Genomic DNA, 19,934 nt, shown 5'->3' on the forward strand with positions numbered 1-19,934 from the left:
TCCCCGCCTCGCTTTTCGTTGTGTCCGGCGTGCCCGGTGCGTCCCCTGTGGGACGGGGACGGGCTCGGGGCGCCGGACACCGTATGGGGGCGCGCCGGACAAAAATGGGCTTGGGGACGCGGCTGGAACAGTTTTTTTATCCGGCGCGCTCCAAATCCCTTTGGGGGACACGGCTGGAGATGCTCTAAGTTAAGTAGTTTTTGGGTGTGTCAGTTCCAACTTATGTATTACTCCCTCCGTTTCATGAAATTTGTCTGAGATTTGTCAAATCATGTGGCCCATACACCATTATTACACCGTCCAAGGCGGTAAGCCACCCACCGGCGAAAAACTACGGTGATGGAGAAGTTCCGGACAGAAATGTTGTCTGCATTATAGCAGTCCGAACGCCAAAGCAGCAGGACTAGCCCCTTTGTACCATCAGCATCGATCGCGGCATGGGAGTCGAAAAGAGTCCCTGCAATCTCATTTCTACAGTAATACTGTCCATGAAAGCAGTCAATTTGGAGTCCTGCATACTGATATCATTTTGCAGCGCATGCAGTGAATAAGTGCCCTAATTGCAGCCCTTGTAGACGGGTGATTCAGTCCCCTGAGATGCGAGAGTGTTTCATCCATTGGAAACTAGTTAAACCACAAGCAGACCCTGTAAAGTCTAAATGGCACACGAACAGACCAAATTTTACAAACAGGTACAGATAAATGGTCACAGACCAAGTCCAAGTCACACGACGAACACAGTGGCTACTAGCAACAACAGCTAACAAATCCTGGAACTGAAAGTCCACAAACACAAACACAAAACCGACAAAGTTTACAGACAGACAACACATAGCAGGCATCTAAATGGCACACGAACAGAGCAGAAATTTTACAAACAGGTAGTACAGATAACTGGTGCTTCAGACCAAGTCACACCACGAACACAGTGGTTACTAGCAGCAGCAGCTAACAAATCCTGAACTGAAAGCCTACAAACACAAATCGGCAGCCACCGCCCATGGCGCCGCGCCTATCATTCCAGGAAGGTGTCATCTCGCTTGCGCACCTCCACCTTGAGTGCGTGGTCGTCGCCTACCCCTACCCCGCGCAGCGCACGGAAGAAGCAGACGTCGCCGACGCCGAGGCCGTTGTCGACGCAGAACTGGTGCCACCCATACCTGAGCGTCGCGCGGGTCTTGCCATCCGCCCGGACGTTGTGCTTCAGGGACACGCTCCACTTCTCCCCGCGCATCCGCAGCACCACCTCTCTCCTCCTGTCGTACCCGTGCGCGTTCTGGAACGCCGGCGGCACGTTCTGCACCGCCAAGGCAAGGAATTAGCACAACTGAGCTAGTAATTGTACATGATGTTCTCAGCGTCTCATTACCAGGTACTGCTTCTGCCTGTCGCCCAGGTGGCTCGGTTTCAGCGTGACCGTGAACTGCGACGTCAGCGCGTCGTCCATCTTCATCTCCGCCGTGCTGCTGCTGCTGATGTCGTTGCTGACACTGTCCATGCTGTTGTTGGTGCCGCTGTGGCTGCTGGTTCCACTGCCTGTGTCTGGCCAAATGCGAAATCATCCTTCTTAATTCTGTTCTTGCAAGCTAAGACATACTAGAAGAGAAAGAAGAAGCGTGTGTACTGGTGTCGTCGTCGTCGTGGTAGTGTCTGCGGCACATGCTTCCGTCGAACACCTTGACTGTGAGAACGGCGTCGCCATCGTAACTGAAGACGAGGAAGTTCCCGAGCCCAATGTCGTGAGCACGGGCGAACGGCTGCCAGCCGCGCTCCAGGTACATGTGGCCTTCGCCGTCGAACAGCACAGCCACGTCCCACAGGCGACGACCGCCGCTTGCTTCCCGCAGCTTCACTTCACGGGGCTCTTGCCCGTCCAGCAACTTGGCGAACTTGTCAGGCACCCTCTGCAGCAAGGATCAAGCTCAAGCAGCGTTCAAAATTTAACCGACAAAACTTCAGATATCAAAGTGTAGAAAACAGCGAGGAGATCATATCCAACTAGGATGTACTATGTACCTACCAGTTTTTCCCAGGTATTTTGGAGTATGATCATGAAGAACTCGAAATCCGACAAGTCTGGGAAGACGGCCGTCTCCGCTTCCATCTTTAGCAAAACCCTCTGTTTCTTCTTCCTCTTGCTCCTCCCTCCGTCGCCTCTCACATGTGCAGCAATGGTATTAATTAAGCTTCTTCTCCCGGATACCTCCTACAGGCTACAGCCTCCACTCAGCTCCTTATCGTTCATGCTACAGGAAAAGTAAAGATGGATGCATCAAAGCCACTGCTTTCATCTTTGTAGGTTCCGTCTTCATGTACAGTAGTTTCCATCCCATGTCGGCTTGTTGGGCTACTTCAGGAAGATCGCAGCCGTTACGTGTCGACCTCCAGTGGTGGGCTGTAAGTGTTAGCTCCAAAATAGCCCTTCCATTTCAGCACTAGCTGTAAGTGTAACTATGACATTTAGAGCGTCTCCACTAGGATCCCCATACAGCATCCGACGTAGCTGTATTTCGGCTTCTATAGCAGGGCTTTAAATGACAATGGGGGTGGTGGGGGGTGACTCCTAGCCGTGTTCTCCATAAAATAATTCAAACATTGAATTTATTAAAAAAATGATTTAGATAGTTCAGCGACAGTTTGTACAAAATTTGGAAAAAGACATAGAAATTTAAAAGCTAAAATTAATGGTGGCTATGGCCGAGGCCTAGGCGTCGGCACATCACCGCCGCGTAGACGTCCTAGTCGTTGTCAGGCTCCTGCTTCGGCGGCGGGCGTCGACGTGCCTGCGTGGTCTGTTCGACGGGCCGGCGCCGCCATCGTCCTCCAGGTCGACGAAAAATCTAAGGTGGCGTGCGCGCTCGGCCTCCTCGCGGCGGTGCTCCATCTCCAACCACTGCTCGAGGAACTTGTCCGTCTCCTCGAACGAGGAGCTCTCAGCGATGCACTGGCCCAGGAACCCCTCTGGGTGCTCCTCGCACTAGTACAGAAAAGTGTACCAGTCGCGTGTCATTTTTGGCTACCAATCCCGGGCCACCTCAACAGTGGTAAGTCTTACCAGTCGCGTGTGTACCCGACACGCGACTAGTATGGCAGGTCCTAGTCGCGTGCGGGTCTAGACGCTGCCACTGAAGTACTAGTCGTGTGCGTCGGTAAGGTCTGATGCTAGTGTGATTTTTTGCAATTTTTAAAAAAAGATAGGACCATTGCCCAGCGTCCACCTGATATTACATAAAACACCCTAAAAAATAAAAGAAAGCAATCGAGTCCATGTCATCTCCTTGTGGCGTTGACGAGAGGAGATGGCCAGTAGGAGGTCGTCGAAGCCGGCGTCGGCGGTGGCGAAGCATGGCATCAGAGCAGGTTTCGACGGAGGCCGGAGCAGGGCACCGGATGTGGGTGGAGGATCAGGGCACCTGATGTGGGCGAAGGAGCAGGGCGCCGGAGGTGCTCAACATCATTGGAGAGGAGGTGGTCACCGTCGGAGAGGAGGTGGTTGCTAAAGGTGGTACTCGTCTTTGGGGAGAATGGGAAGAAGTGGAAGAGGATGAGAGAAGAAGGTGGAAGAGGAGGAGACGAGAAGGTGGAGAAATGAAAGAGAAGTAGAAAAGAAAGGTGGAAAAGTGGAGAGGAGAAGGTGGAAAAGTGGAAGAGGAAGAGGGGATAAGGTGGAGAAGGGTAGATAAGGTGGGAAATTTTAAAAAATTGAAAGGACGAGATGTCGCCTAGAGGGGGGGTGAATAGGCGTTTAAAAACTCTTACAGATTAGGCTTGTAAGAATGCGGAATTAAACTAACGTTTATTTCACAAGCACAAATCCTAAATAAGCTAGGCTCAACTAAGTGCAACAACAACAACTAGAGCTAAACAAGATATGCACAAGATGTATGTAGCACAAGTGATATCAAGATATATGTACTTCAAGCACGATGGCTATCACAAGGAAAGTAAGCTCGGGTATAAAAATAACCGAGGCATGCGGAGACAAAGATGTATTCCCGTGTTCCCTTCCTTTGCAAGAAGGTACGTCACGTTTGGAGAGGTGGGGGTCCCACGAAGGATTCCCCAACGCCACGAAGGCTCACCTTCTTCTCCGAGCCAAAACCACGAAGGATAATGGCCCTTTCCTTATGGTTAGTTTTTCCTCCACTCCGGAGATGGCAAGCTCCACAACCACTTCACAAGCTCCACGAAGGAGAATCCCGGGCCCCTTCACAATCTTCCACGAAGAGGTCACCGGGACACCAACCAAGCCAACTAGGAGGTCACCCTCCAAGAGTAACAAGCTCACGGTCTCTCACTCGAACTAATCGTGGTGGAGAGCTCAATACTATGCAATGATACAAAGCAAGAACATTAGAGGTGTTCAAATCCTTCACACTCAAATCCCACCCAAGCAACAAATGCTAGGATGAGATTAGAGAGGAAGAACAATGGAGGAAATCAACAAATGATCCCAAGATCTAGATCCCAAGAGTTCCTCTCACTTAGAGGAGGAATGGATTGGTGGGGATTGTAGATCTAGATCTCCTCTCTTAGATCCCTCAAGAATGAGCAAGAATCATGGGGGAATCAAGAGATCGGGTAAGTTCTTCAAAGTCAACAATGGAGGAGAGAGAGTGGAAGAACTTGTATAGTGATACGTCTCAAACGTATCTATAATTTCTTATGTTCCATGCTACTTTTATGAAGATACTCACATGTTTTATACACACTTTATGTCATTATTATGCATTTTCCGGTACTAACCTATTGACGAGATGCCGAAGAGCCAGTTGCTGTTTTCTGCTGTTTTTGGTTTCAGAAATCCTAGTAAGGAAATATTCTCGGAATTGGACGAAATCAACGCCCAGGGTCTTATTTTTGCACGAAGCATCCAGAAGACTGAAAGGATTACGAAGTGGGGCGACGAGGCGACGCCACGCCAGGGCCGCGCGGCCAAGGGTGGGGCCGCGCCGCCCTGTTGTGTGGGCCCCTCGTGTCGCCCCTAAACCTGCCCTTCCGCCTACTTAAAGCCTTCGTCGCGAATACCCCGAGCACCGAGAGCCATGATACGGAAAACCTTCCGGAGACGCCGCCGCCGCCAATCCCATCTCGGGGATTCGGAGATCGCCTCCGGCACCTGCCGGAGAGGGGAATCATCTCCCGGAGGGCTCTTCATCACCATGATCGCCTCCGGATCGATGTGTGAGTAGTTCACTCCTGGACTATGGGTCCATAGTAGTAGCTAGATGGTTGTCTTCTCCTCATTGTGCTATCATGTTAGATCTTGTGAGCTGCCTATCATGATCAAGATCATCTATTTGTAATGCTACATGTTGTGTTTGTTGGGATCCGATGAATATTAAATACTATGTCAAGTTGATTATCAATCTATCATATATGTTGTTTATGTTCTTGCATGCTCTCCGTTGCTAGTAGAGGCTCTGGCCAAGTTGATACTTGTGACTCCAAGAGGGAGTATTTATGCTCGATAGTGGGTTCATGCCTCCATTGAATCCGGGACAAGTGACGGAAAGTTCTAAGGTTGTGGATGTGTTGTTGCCACTAGGGATAAAACATCGATGCTTTGTCTAAGGATATTTGTGTTGATTACATTACGCACCATACTTAATGCAATTGTCTGTTGTTTGCAACTTAATACTGGAAGGGGTTCGGATGATAAACTGAAGGTGGACTTTTTAGGCATAGATGCATGCTGGATAGCGGTCTATGTACTTTGTCGTAATGCCCTGATTAAATCTCATAGTACTCATCATGATATATGTATGTGCATTGTTATGCCTTCTTTATTTGTCAATTGCCCAACTGTAATTTGTTCACCCAACATGTGTTTATCTTATCGGAGAGACACCACTAGTGAACTGTGGACCCCGGTCCATTCTTTACATCTGAAATACAATCTACTGCAATACTTGTTCCTTACTGTTCTTCGCAAACAAACATCATCATCCACACTATACATCTAATCCTTTGTTTACAGCAAGCCGGTGAGATTGACAACCTCACTGTTACGTTGGGGCAAAGTACTTTGATTGTGTTGTGCAGGTTCCACGTTGGCGCCGGAATCCCGGTGTTGCGCCGCACTACACTCCGCCACCAACAACCTTCACGTGTTCCTTGACTCCTACTGGTTCGATAACCTTGGTTTCTTACTGGGGGAAAACTTGCTGCTGTACGCATCACACCTTCCTCTTGGGGTTCCCAACGGACGTGTGCTTACACGCCATCAAGCATTTTTCTGGCGCCGTTGCCGGGGAGATCAAGACACGCTGCAAGGGGAGTCTCCCACATCCAATCTCTTTACTTTGTTTTTGTCTTGCTTTATTTTACTTTATTTACTGCTTTGTTTGCTCTTATATCAAAAATACAAAAAAATTAGTTGCTAGTTTTACTTTATTTACTGTCTTGTTCTCCATATTAAAAACACAAAAAAATTAGTTGCTTGCATTTACTTTATTTACCTTTTGTTTATTTCATCATGTTTCCTCCTAAGTACACTCTAAAAGACATACCGGTAGGACGAGGGTCTATAATTGGAAGAGATAATATAGAAGATTTTTTCACTCATGTTAGTACAGCTGGAGATTTTGAAGATAGACGCTTGGTAGAACTTGCTCCTACTTATGAAATTGCTGCTGCTTCTTTAGTACACATGTTGGAAACTATTTTTTTTTATCTCAATCCTATAATTTAACACATGTTTCTTACACTCTGTGATATGGAGGAATGAGAAAAGAAAGATTTTGTCTTAGAAACCCTTCTTAAAGAATTTGGTGGTGTAGTAAGAGAGGCTAGAAAAGTCTTTATTAAATATAAGATACTTGGCTCTTATACCAACTTTGCTAGTACCCTTGAAAAAATGGAAAAAGATAGATTAAAGTACACTAATAAAGTTAATTGTGAAGGGGAGATTAAGACATCAATACCTTGCAAGCTCCTAGGAATGCATGAAGCTCTCGAAAATAACTATGGTTGGCTTGTTCCTGAAAATTTGTTTGATGAGAATAGCAAGCCTAAGAGTAATGAAAAAGGAGCCTCTGAAACTTACATAGATAAGATACAATGCATAGTTGAGAAAACTCCAAACCCCTCTGTTGATGCTTCACCTCTCGATAATACTTGATTCACACTTTCTGTGCCTAGCTGGCGTTAAAGAAAAGCGCTTATGGGAGACAACCCATTATTTTACTTCTGCACTTTATTTTATATTTGAGTCTTGGAAGTTGTTACTACTGTAGCAACCTCTTCTTATCTTTATTTTATTGCATTGTTGTGCCAAGTAAAGTCTTTGATAGTAAAGTCAATACTAGATTTGGATTACTGCGTAGGAACAGATTTCTTGCTGTCACGAAATTGAGCCGCCCCTGCTGTAGAAAATTTAGAAAAACCTGCCAATTTACGTGCGTGATCCTCAGATATGTACGCAACTTTCATTCAATTTGGGCATCTTCATCTGAGCAAGTCTGGTGCCTCTAAAAAATTCGTCTTTACGAACTGTTCTGTTTTTACAGATTCTGCCTTTTATTTTGCATTGCCTGTTTTGCTATGTTTGATGGATTTCTTTGTTCCATTAACTTTCAGTAGCTTTGTGCAATGTCCAGAAGTGTTAAGAATGATTATGTCAACTCTGAATATATAAATTTTCAATTATGCACTAACCCTCTAATGAGCTTGTTTTGAGTTTGGTGTGGAGGAAGTTTTCAAGGGTCAAGAGAGGAGGATGATACAATATGATCAAGAAGAGTGAAAAGTCTAAGCTTGGGGATCCCCCCGTGGTTCATCCCTGCATATTTTAAGAAGACTCAAGCATCTAAGCTTGGGGATGCCCAAGGCATCCCTTCTTCATCGACAACTTATCAGGTCACCTCTAGTGAAACTATATTTTTATTCCGTCACATCTTATGTGCTTTACTTGGAGCGTCTGTTTGTTTTTGTTTTTGTTTTTGTTTGAATAAAATCGGATCTTAGCATTCTTTGTTTGGGAGAGAGACACGCTCCGCTGTTTCGTATGAACACATATGTTCTTAGCTTTATTCTTAATGTTCATGGCGAAGGTTGAACTACTTCGTTCATTGTTATATGGTTGGAAACGGAAAATGCCGCATGTGGTAAATGGTATAATGTCTTGAATAATTTGATACTTGGCAATTGTTGTGCTCATATAGATCATGTTTAAGCTCTTGCATCATGTACTTTGCACCTATTAATGAAGAACTACATAGAGCTTGTTAAAATTTGGTTTGCATGATTGGTCTCTAGAGTCTAGATATTTTCTGGTTAAGGTGTTTGAACAACAAGGAGACGATGTAAAGTCTTATAATGCTTGCAATATGTTCATATGTGAGTCTTGCTGTACCGTTTTATACTTGAGTTTGCTTCAAACAACCTTGCTAGCCTAGCCTTGTATTGAGAGGAATTCTTCTCGTGCATCCAAATCCTTGAGCCAAAAACTATGCCAATTGTGTCCACCATACCTACCTACTACATGGTATTTCTCTGCCATTCCAAACGGACGTGTGCTTACACGCCATCATACAGCCAAAGGTGGAAGAAGGCCTATTTATAGTCTGGGGAGAAATATAACCCTTGGGTGAGTTTCAGCTCAGCACAGTCGAGGAGGCCGGTCAACCGGGCCTAGGACCGGGCCGTCCAGTCCAGGGGCCAGTCAGACCGGGCCACAGGCCGGACCCGGCCGGTCCAAACCGGACCTGGCGTCGGACCGTGACCGGGGAGGATCGGGGACTTACAGAACATGCCCCCGGATGGCACCGGTCCAAGGGCCGGTTGGCGCCGGGCCAGCCGGCGCCACGGCCGGTCCAACCGGACCACAGACCGGCCAGGGGCTAAACAGCTTTTCTATATTTTAAACAGAAAATGCTCCCGAGCTAAGATTGACGTGAAACCAATTTTGTTGGAAAGATAACGACAAATATGGAGACTCCTCACAAGATATTTTTAGATGATTTTAGAGAGGGATTCTCCCACCATCAAGAAACGGTGAAGATGTCCAAACTCGAAAACGCAATAGAAGATGCATGCGGATTCCATTTCCGATGAACTTGGGCTTGTTGTAAAGCTAGCAACAAGCTCAAGAACCTCTCACCGAGAAACACCAAGAAGAATAGGGATATGCAAGTATGCAAAGGGTTGAGCTTCCTAAGACGATGTGATCAAGTTACCCAACCGAAAGCCCCTCTTGATAGTGCGGCTATCTATCCTATAATCCGGTCTCCCATCAACCACCTTGAGACCGGTAAAACGAAAACCTATCAAGGCTATACCTTTGCCTTGCGGATCCCGCTTGATCTTGATGATAACTCTTCAAGCTGCAATCAAGCCGGAATGCCTCACTTGATCATTGTTGCTTCGTGAAGACTCACAAATGTTTTCCCATACACTATGATGGGAAAGCTCCATTGATGCACATCTTCACATGTCCATTATCACAAAATGGACGTCAAGCTTCAATCATATGATCCTCTCGAGATGCTCAACTTGAACTTGCCCAACTCAACCTTGATGACGATCACCACTTGACGTCATCCTCTCATGGGCTATATGAGATCTCACTTTTGATGCATGCCCGTGGAAAGATACCTAACCCACATAGACAACACAAGGGAACATATATGATGGATTAGTTCATAAAGCATGATTGACACGGCTTACCATACCACATGACTTCTCGTGGCACATTCTTCGTGCTTCATGTGTTGACAAAACTTGAATCTATTCTTCACTCTTTGTATTGGTCAACCTTGTATCTTCTCATGCTCTATCATACTATCTTGAGGTGTATAAAGAATTCTTCATTTGTTTTCATGCTCTAAATCTTAGTCAACCATAGCTCAACTTATGAGACTATCATGACACCGACTTAGAGCTATAACTTGAATTCTTCACTTGGAATCAAGCACTCAAGATCTTGATCATTCATTGCTTATCACATAAGCTAGAGAATGGCTAATATTGAGTTCCACATAAGAACTCCATCTTCATTTCTTCTCCTTGATCATATCACATATATATCTTCATATCGATGATCTTGATGCCAATACACAAGGTATATATTTATCTTCATGGCATCCATACTTGAATCCAACACATGAAATACAAGTAGTACCTATGGAATATTCCTTTATATAAACTCAATGAAAACATTAGTCCATAGGGGTTGTCATTAATTACCAAAACCACACATAGGGGCAATGTACCCTTAAAAAATAGAGAGACAGAATTTTTTTTTGGAATTTTTGAGATATGAATTTTTTTGGGCTGAAATCTAAAACCTTAAGAAACTTTTTTTTTCTTTTTGATTTTTTTCAGAATCTAAAAAATCTCTAGAAGGCCAAAGACGGTTGAAATCAAATGTAAAATTTTACGTTGATACATTTTGACATGAATAACTTTTTCATCTGATGTCGTATGCAACCAGAAAAGCCGTTTTACCGAGCCATAACGCTTTTTCGCATAGTATATCCAAATTAATGTTTGTTATTTTTTCTTAAAACTGGTTGACATAACACATGGTCATCTCGAAGGTTTTTATTTATTGAATTTTCTATTATTTTATTTGAATTTTTTTCAAAATTGAAAAGGCGATATCAATGTAGGAATGGTGCAAATTCTGAGAACAAGTAGTAGGGTGCCTAAAATAGGGCACGCAACTAGTATTTTGGTTGATTCGCGCCCGTCAGCTCAATATACTGGGTGGGTAAAAGCACACACGACTGCTATGCAGATAGCAGTCCCGTGCCGCATGCTGCAGGTACTTTCTGGAACCGAGTACAGCCGAGCCTTACCTACTAGTCGCGTGCGAAACTCTCCGCTACGTTACCATTACGCGCGTACCAGTTGGGTGCATGTTTTCGGCTCGCGGCTACTAATACCGGCCGCGTGCTTTCAGATTGGTGCGCTCGGCTGCCAATGAACACCCTCCTATAGCGTTTTCCCTAGTAGTGTCACCTTCATCCGCAAGCCCGCCGCCTTGTATTTCGGTAACATCATGCATTCCCTTGCTTCCCACTTCGGCTTGACAAGAGAAGGGGCGTGGCAGTCGCGGATGATGAGGCCTCAGCCCCTACGCGGGAGGTCTTCATACTCTTCCTTCACCGGTGCGACGTAGCGGGGCGACGGCGTGTAGTACGACAAGCAGCGGGCTGGTGACAAGGAGGAATGCGAGGAAGAGGAGTGTGAGGAGGAGGACGCCTGCTGGTGGCGTGCACCACACCTACCTAACGCTTGCTGGCAGCATGGGTTCGGCTGCGTCGGCGGTATCGTCAATGTGGGGTTGTTCCCGTCGGAGATGTGGTCGAGGACCCAGGCGAGGGTCCTCCCAGGGGCGCTCCACCACCGCCAACGCCCCTCGAGGTTGACGTTATCAAGCGGTGATCCGATCCTCGTATTGCCGCGTGATGAAAGTCGACCACGCGATGTTGTTGTCGGGGTCCCTACACGAGTAGTTGCGCTCCTTCGTGTGAGGAACGACCAGTAATGGTTGTAGATGGCCACCCGGCGCGCCGCTCCGACTGGCACAAGCGGCACCGGCAAGCCATCGGCGCCAAGTACCCAGCCCGATGGACAACACATGTCCGGCGGGACAGGGTACCCCGCTTGCCAGAGCGCCCGAGCCTCTTCGACGAGGAGCCATCGCCGCCCAAAGCCGTTCACGGCGGTGCCTTCACCTTCGTAGCGTTCCATGGAGTCGTGGTGGAAGCGTGGGTTTCGCTCGGCATTCTGCTCGTTGGAGGGGGAAAGCTAGGTGGGGAGAAATCATGGTGACGGGAGGTTTTTATAGTGACGGGAAGGGCAGGCCCTGGCGGCCATTAACCCTGACGCCTGCCCCATCGACGGGACGCGACGATGCAAGCATTGATGGCGAGCATGCCTTAACGCGGCGCGGAAGGTGAGGAGGAAGACGACCAGTCCGAAACCGCTGACGGCGCTGGCCCATGATGATCGGGCGCTTCGTGCCTTCTTTTCCCGCCAACTTCCATCTGCGCTTTCATTAGCCTCTGCGTGGATTGGGTTCGGCTTGGAAGCGCCGGATTACTAGTTCCATGTCAGCGTCTAACCAAAATTTGGATCTGGCTGGGCACTTTTTTTTTTTCGCCAGCGCCCTATAGCCCTCTTTAGGGCCTTTTAGGGCACCCGAGGCTCTCACCGCTGCATATCACCATATGCGATATAATTTAGAGCTGGTTATGACAAATAATTGTGTTCAAAATCTTTTATGGTATAAACAGAAACTTTTCTGCTCCTTAATTTTCTACCCTTGCTGGATATTGCAGCCTAATTATATTTTGCCTAATTATATTTTGCCGTCTGCGCCTGTGGAAGTTTTTCTTTTTTTTTTGGACAGAGTAATAACCTTTATTATTCAAACATAGTCATATCTGTTACAAGCCTAGGCATAAGGAAACTGGGAGAATCATCTAACCAGAAACCCAAATTGGATCGGCTGGCTTGCCTAGCTAGTACATCAGCTGCCTCGTTGGACTCACTCGGGCAGTGGTGAAAGGTTACTACTACAAACTCTCTAGCTAATTTTACACACTCATTTAAAATTGCAGCTGCTGGTCCTAGGAACTGGGCATTGCCATTTAGCGTCCATAATAGTCATGCTATCTGAGTTGACGACAATCCGATTATAGCCCATATGTAGTGCTAGTTGGAGGCCATGCTACACTGCTAGAGCTTCTGCTGTATCAACGCTATCAGCCGCAGTAATAACATGATTACTCGCTCCAACGAAGAACCCTCTGGAGTCACGCAATATAGCTCCTGTGGCTCCTGTATGTGTATCTATATCAAACGTTGCATCAGTATTTAGCTTGATCAGCCCTTTGTTCGGTTTTACCCAACCATGCCTCTTAACTCCCTCCTTCCTCGATGTCGTTGCTGCTACGTAGTTTGCAGCCAGGACAGTGATAGACATCGCTGACCTATGTGGAGCTTGTACAATATCTCCTTTCATGGCCTGTCGTCTCTCCCACCAAATGTACCATGAAGCTACTGTAATCATAGTTTGTAGGTCAGACTGCCCTAGGACAGGCGATTTCTTCTTTTCCATCCCTATCAGGTATTCTAGAGATACCGAGCCTGATCTGTCATATGCTAGGGCTTACTCAATTACCTTATCCAGACCAAGCGCCTTCCATACTGCTGCAGCTCGATCACAGGTGAATAAAGCATGTCTCATATCCTCTGCCCCCTGTGCACAGACCGGACATTGAGCAGGAATTTTGATATGTCGATCAGCAAGAATTGCTCTACACGGTAGGGTACCATGCATTGCCTTCCAGCAAAATATCTTGATCTTCGCTGGTATTTTTAATCTCCATAATTTTCCCCACACGTCATTAATTTTCGCAGATCCCAAACCCGATGACCGCCTCAATTTACGTCCATGTTGGTGATCCCACTCGATATAGTATGCTGATTTCACAGAAAACACACCCAGTTTTGAATGATGCCATGCCACAAAATCTTCCATATCATCAGAGAGTGGAATTTGAAGAATTCGAGTAGCATCAATGTTCCAGAAATTATCCCGAACAATCTCCTCATCCCAGTGACTCGTTGTTGGATCAATGAGCTCATGAACATGTGATAACAGACAATTTCCTTTGGGCGTCAAAATCTTTCTGGAATTACTGCTAGGAATCCAAGCATCATTCCAAATGTTCACCTTGCTCCCATCTCCAATACGCCAAATATATCCCTTCTTTAGACATTGAACCCCAGCCATAATACTTTGCCAAGTGAAGGACGACCCTTTCTTTAGATTTACTGATAACAAATCTTCATTTGGATAGTACTTGGCTTTTAGGATAGTGGCACAAAGAGACTCTGGATTGGTGATCAGCCTCCAAGCTTGTTTTGCCAACATCGCCAAATTGAAACAATGGATATCCCTAAAACCCATTCCTCCTTTTTCTTTTGGTACACACATTTTCCACCAAGCAAACCAATGCATCCTCTTCAGGTTTTCCTCGTCACCCCACCAATAATGCGACATCGCGTCAATAATTCCCTTACAAATTGATTAGGGATTTTGAAAACCGACATTGCATATGATGGTATGGCTTGTGCAACCGCTTTGAGAAGCACCTCCTTTCCTCCTAGTGATAAGAGTTTCTCCTTCCAACCTTCTATACGCTGACATATCCGATCAACGAGATATTGGAAGCAGTCACTTCTATCTGCTCCAACATGAGTCGGCAAACCAAGGTATTTGTCAGTTAACGATTCAGTTAAGATATTCAGAATAGTGCATACCCTGGCTCGCATGTCCACATCTGTATTCGGACTGAAGAAAATACAGGACTTTGCATCGCTCACGAGTTGCCCCGAAGCTGCATAATACTGACTCAAGATCCTCTTCAGACAATTTGCATTCCCTTCATTTGCCTGCATTAGCACTAGTGAATCATCTGCAAAAAGCAGATTAGTCACATAGGGAGCCTCCCTACATACTCTGACTCCCTGAAGCTCTCCGGCCTGTTCTGCATGATCAATCAAGCTTGTCAGGCCTTCCGCACATAGTAAAAAGAGGTAGGGAGATAGTGGATCTCCCTGTCTCAATCCTCTAGTCGGTTTAATTCTGCCAGTTTCTTGAGAATTGAAGCGGACTCTGTATTCAACAGTAGAAACACATGACATAATCATCTTGATCCATCTCAAATCAAACCCCATCTGGATCAACATTTTCTCCAAAAACGACCATTCAATCCGATCGTACGCTTTGTGCATGTCTAGTTTAACTGCACATAAGCCCACTTTGCCTTCTCTCCTCTTTTTTATTGCATGAAAACTTTCATATGCAACCAGGACGTTGTCAGTAATGAGTCGTCCTGGTACAAATGCGCTTTGTGTCGGACTGATGATCTCTGGGAGCAAAACCTTCAGTCTCGATGCCAACATCTTCGAGATGATTTTATAAACAACGTTGCATAAGCTTATTGGCCTAAATTGAGAGACTTGTTCAGGGTTTTGTACCTTTGGTATCATAACAATAACTGTGTGATTCCATCCTTCTGGTACTACTCCCGTATTGATAGCATTCAACACTTCTTCAATCAGCTCATCTTCCATCATGGTCCAAAACCTCTTGTAAAAGATCGCATGTAGCCCATCCGGCCCAGGCGCTTTGAGATCGCCGATGCTAAAAAGTGCCTTTCGCACATCGTCCGCCGAAAAGGGGGCGAGCAGTCCCCTACTCATAGCTGGTGTAATCCTCCTCTGTACTTTATCAAGTACCTCTGGGCCTGGTTCCGTCACCTCCGACTGAAATAGCCTAGAGAAATAGTTAGTGACCAAAGAATTCAACTCCTCCGTGCCTTCTTGCCATAAACCATTATCATTCTTCAGTTTTTTTATGTTGTTCCTTTTCTTCCTCTGCGTTGCTACGTGGTGAAAGAAAGAGGTGTTACGATCGCCGTGTCGCAACCAGTTAGCTCTTCCCCGTTGTAACCAGACAATCTCTTCTTGCTCAAGTAAATTTTCAATAACAAGTTGTATCTCTTTCTGCCTTGCTAGAGACTCGGCCGACACTGGGCCTTTTCGCAGCTCCTTTCTGAAACTTGCGGATTCTATGTTTCGGTCCTCTTAATTCCTTCCTATCCCAGTTATGGAGCTCGTTATGAACAACCTCTCTTTTTTCCGAGAATGTTCTGTTTTTCTTTTTGAATCTTGGGTCTCCTTTTCTTCTCTCCGGTTTGTATCACTGGAGAAATGCTCTAGCAGATGTTGCGAACCACTTCCTCTGTTCAATATGTAAGCAATGTCTGTATGGATGATGCACACAGAATGCTCAACCAGGAATAGCACTATAAAGTAAAAACACACACAGCTATATACCAAGCTCACAATATACCAAGCAAAATACGATTTTTTGAATAAGGCCCATTTCTCCCTCTGGGAAAACCAGAAAACAAGCTATATAGCAACTTCACTTAAGCTCGGCACAGCTAATAAAGAAGACAGATCTTTTTATTGATTACCAAGGGAACCATGTCATCCAGAAGTTGGCCACTGGTAACTGGTTTTGATCAAAGCCAAACTGACAGTCTTACACTGGATTGACAATGAGTTGGACGAACAAAGTACCATACATAGCATACAAGCCCACAGGGTCACAATGATGCATACTTGTACCCAGCAAAGATGCCTAGCAAGTTACGGGGCTTGTCAAGGAACGATGGCATATTATTGTATAAAATTCTAACTAGATAAAATGGCACCATTTGCTCGATCTGGAAAGGAGGAAGCAACAAAGTATCCCAGACATCATAAACGCATGAAGGAGCATCGCCTCTTTTGATGAAATGCTCAGCCTGGAAGAACAATGAACAACTATATCAGACATCAAGCACAGAGGCAGCAAAGACATTATTTTCGAACCTTGTGCTTAGTAATTCACATGAAGGCATGAAAATAACGTTAAGAATTTGCAGAATATCAGAAACAATAAATAATATCAGAGATCCCTAAGATGCGACAACTTCTCTTTCAATATTCCCTCCGTAGTACTTCAATGAGACGATGATCAGGAGCCATTATATCAGAACTCTACAGTATTGATCCTAGTATAATGTCTAACATTAATCATCATTTGCTACCTTCCACAGGCTAACCAGCAGCAATTAGCAATTTAGCATTACAAAAGTTTAGTTTAATTACATAAGATGATCTACTGTGCCTGGGAGCTAACCTGAGGTAGCGGTACCTCCGGACCCAAAAATAGTAGCTCTTCAAGATCTACCGTTAATTAGAGTAGGGGTACGATTGACCTTTCAACCAATAATGGAGTTACGTCCCATGGCCTGCCCACACGTCCCTGAAACTTTCACGGGACGCCGCCACCATGGCCCGTTGGCACGAGAGAGGCAGTGGCCTGTGGCCATCGTCTTGACAGAACCAAAACTAATGCAATGATGCTGCTCGTGAGTGCCTGCAATAGTGGCCATGGCAGAGCAACCGCTCGAGTTCTACCCGGCGCTGTGACTATTGGCCGCATTCTTGTGCTTACATACTCAGCCGATTAGAGATGCAATTAGTGGAAAATCCCCTGAACTACACACATTCATCTAATCAGGTTTATACAATGAGGTTCTAGGATGCAACGGCTATCTGAGTAGGAGATGGCGGCTCTCTGCACCCGATAAAAGAAGTAGATGCCTAGAGGGGTGATTGCAGGACAAATCGGGAAGAAGCCTCTGCCACTCCAACACCTTCGTCGAGGCAATCAGATTTGGAAGGCCGCTGCTGTATCTCCGACTGATTTGGAGATGTCAAGAGCAAGGGCTGTCGTTCGCGTTGACCTTTCGGTTCAAAGTCAGAGGCATTAACTAAGGGACAAAATCCCGAGGCTATCTTCCCAGATTGGTACATAGTCTCAACCCCTCGTGGTCGGCCAGGTGGTACAAGCAGGTACCATTCGTCCTGGACCTTCAGATGCAACTACACTGGACGTCTGGGAACTTTTCAAGCACAGTAGAATCGCTCTAAATAAAATGGTATGGGTGTCATATATTAATATGATGCTTGCAGCTGACCTGATGCATTGCACACTGATACTGTACTTCTACCCCTTTATATATATCATAGTCAGACTACAATACAGCCAGTGTAACCGGCCAGGACATATTCGGAAACAGGGTATGGTCAACTGGTTGCCGACCATCACATCACTGCTGGCACAATAACTGGCAAGAACAGCAGCCCTCAGTGGCCTGGGGCCGGGGGCATAAGAGCAGTTGCCCTAGAGCATAAATTAGGAATCCTTTCCATAAACCTAGCCACCTATGTATTTACGATATGTTAAACAAGATTATGAATAAGGAAAGAATCGGTTTAAATGAGTTCATGTGAAGATAGGTTTGTGAGTCGGTACAACTATATCATTGAGTTGTAATTCCTATATAAGGAAAGTCCAATGCTTCCCTCCCTCCCATGCATCTACTATTTACTACACCCAGCGATTGGGAAACCGCCGTGACAATGTGTCCTCTAGTTCAGAAGTACAGTAGAAGAATAAGGGAAAATCAGTCAAAAGCATGGAAATTTTGTCAAACATGTTTTTCTTCATATTAAGGCTCAAATTAGTAGGTTCAATTTCGAGATGCATATTTTGTTTTTCTAGAGCTTCAATCATGTGACCATAGTCAAGGGATTAATAGGTAATGCAAGCCCTTTGGTGAGTACATTGGAAAGTGATGTTTTCCTAAAAGTGCATCAATTAATTATTGTTCCACCCCTCTGGATAATCAGTTATCACTATGATATGATACCAGAAAAAATAAATATAACATATAGCACTCACCTCATCAATGAAACCCATGGTGTTAACTCAGCAAACTTCCTGTGTAAATAGCAATAGACCTGTAATCTTGCAGGTTGAACATATCTGTGAAAGTGTCAGTTTTTGTATCATAACTTATAAGTGTATCCTTGGATTGCATAATGAAGATTATCGTCTCATCATCCAGCAGCACCAAAGGATAAGCACGGCGATAGTGACTGCGGTATCTTATGCTGTACTTCTTAACCCAGAGACCTCTCTCAACATCCATCAGAAACCATAGGTCCATGGAAACACGATGCACAAGATGCACTATCACTAAGGATCCATTCAAATTGGTTATCGAGATATGCTCCACAGCTTCAGGGCTCCGAGAGGTAGTTATCTTATTGGCACCCATATAATAGCTGGTCACTGATTCTGGGCCACTGATGGTAGGCATCCACTCCTCTGACTCAAGGTTAAACGGAGTTATGGTGCCTGGTTTGAACAAGGTCTTCAAATATCTGTAACAAGGGTCAACAAAACCGAACAAGAAATACACAACCCCATCAATGACCACGCTTGTGATCTTGTTGTTGGAACAAACAGGGAGTGGAGGGCCTGGCTTTGGCCTCCACCGCGCATGGTTGCTGCCGGCGTCGAGGGTCATGACTTCGCAGAGGTGCTGCGAACCAACGGGCGAGCCAACATGGAGGAATCGGAGCGCCTTGTACTCTCCTGTTGAGGGCACCTTCCCAAAAGCACATGACTCCATGGAGACGAATCTTCTCTCCAGTAAATCCGCATACTCCTCGGAGACGTCTGAGGAGGGGGCGACAGTAGCGCCGGTGGCCGGGTTAAGCGCGGTGACAGCCAAGGGGTGGCGCCCTCCAACCATGCAAACGCGGTCAAGGTAGGTGCGCTGCAATCTGAGGTCCTTGTCGCGGGTGTGTATCTGCTTGATGACATCCCCGGAGCAGAGATCAACGATGCTGACGCCGCAGTGCACGTCCTCGCCGGGGTCAACGAAGCTAGTTGCGAGGAAGGGGCGGGTGTGGCGTGCCGCATGATCCTTGATGAAGAGCGGGTCGGAAGCGAGGGAGCGCCACGAGCGGCAGACGGCGCGGAGGCGGCAGAGGTCCTTGGCCGGCAGCCGCAGCAGGATCTCGTACAGCCCGTCGGTGGGCAGCGCGGCGGCGCCGGATACGTCGGAGGGATCCTGCTCTGAACGCTTGCTCGGCGTTGGGGACGCCATCGCTGACGCCGGCGATGCTCGATCTGCTGCAAAATGGCGAGAGAGAGTACCTGAATTGGGTGATTAAGACATGGCGGGCTCGAATCGAGCCTCGCGGGCGTAGACAGCGTGACAAGAGAGGAGTGGGTGGTGGAGGGAACATACCGCGGAAGCGCCGGCGACGGGGGTGCGAGCGTACGGGCGGCGGCGAGGTCAGGGTTCCATGGGAGAAGACTGGATCCACTGGAGCCTGGAGGGGTTAGGTGAAGAGAGCGGTGGGCCAGTGATAGCGTGGCAGGCTATGTGGGCTAGTCTAGCAGCGAAAGATAACCGAGCAACGCGGAAAAGGAACTGATGTCACACTTCTTCTTCGGGCAACTGACACGATTCTCCAATTCCGGCCATCAACCAATC

General features: G+C 46.4%; 2 protein-coding genes across 2 annotated transcripts; both read right to left on the bottom strand.

Moving 5' to 3' along the window:
• Positions 1-1,015: 1,015 nt before the first annotated feature.
• Positions 1,016-2,104, bottom strand: LOC124672466 (B3 domain-containing protein Os03g0212300-like). The gene is made up of 4 exons (XM_047208688.1): positions 2,021-2,104; positions 1,625-1,904; positions 1,370-1,536; positions 1,016-1,297 (listed from the first exon to the last, which is right to left on the bottom strand). The coding sequence occupies exons 1-4, from the start codon at positions 2,102-2,104 to the stop codon at positions 1,016-1,018; spliced, it is 813 nt and encodes a 270-aa protein (XP_047064644.1).
• Positions 2,105-15,975: 13,871 nt separating this feature from the next.
• Positions 15,976-19,573, bottom strand: LOC124676170. Its single transcript, XM_047212244.1, has 2 exons — positions 18,326-19,573; positions 15,976-16,337 (listed from the first exon to the last, which is right to left on the bottom strand). The coding sequence occupies exon 1, from the start codon at positions 19,539-19,541 to the stop codon at positions 18,348-18,350; it is 1,194 nt and encodes a 397-aa protein (XP_047068200.1). The 5' UTR covers positions 19,542-19,573; the 3' UTR covers positions 15,976-16,337; positions 18,326-18,347.
• Positions 19,574-19,934: the final 361 nt, after the last annotated feature.

The sequence above is a fragment of the Lolium rigidum genome, chromosome 7 (genome assembly GCF_022539505.1).
Source record: "Lolium rigidum isolate FL_2022 chromosome 7, APGP_CSIRO_Lrig_0.1, whole genome shotgun sequence".
Taxonomy (NCBI): Eukaryota; Viridiplantae; Streptophyta; class Magnoliopsida; order Poales; family Poaceae; genus Lolium; species Lolium rigidum.

What these genes read in the sequence shown, in the direction of transcription:
- LOC124672466 (XM_047208688.1), bottom strand. Translation starts at nt 2,104, where the DNA reads ATGGAAGCGGAGACGGCCGTCTTCCCAGACTTGTCGGATTTCGAGTTC. An exon ending in AAAATACCTGGGAAAAACTG is followed by an intron (nt 1,905 to 2,020) that starts GTAGGTACATAG and finishes TCCTTGCTGCAG; the next exon opens with AGGGTGCCTGACAAGTTCGC. An exon ending in ACAGGCAGAAGCAGTACCTG is followed by an intron (nt 1,298 to 1,369) that starts GTAATGAGACGC and finishes TTGGCGGTGCAG; the next exon opens with AACGTGCCGCCGGCGTTCCA.
- LOC124676170 (XM_047212244.1), bottom strand. Translation starts at nt 19,541, where the DNA reads ATGGCGTCCCCAACGCCGAGCAAGCGTTCAGAGCAGGATCCCTCCGAC.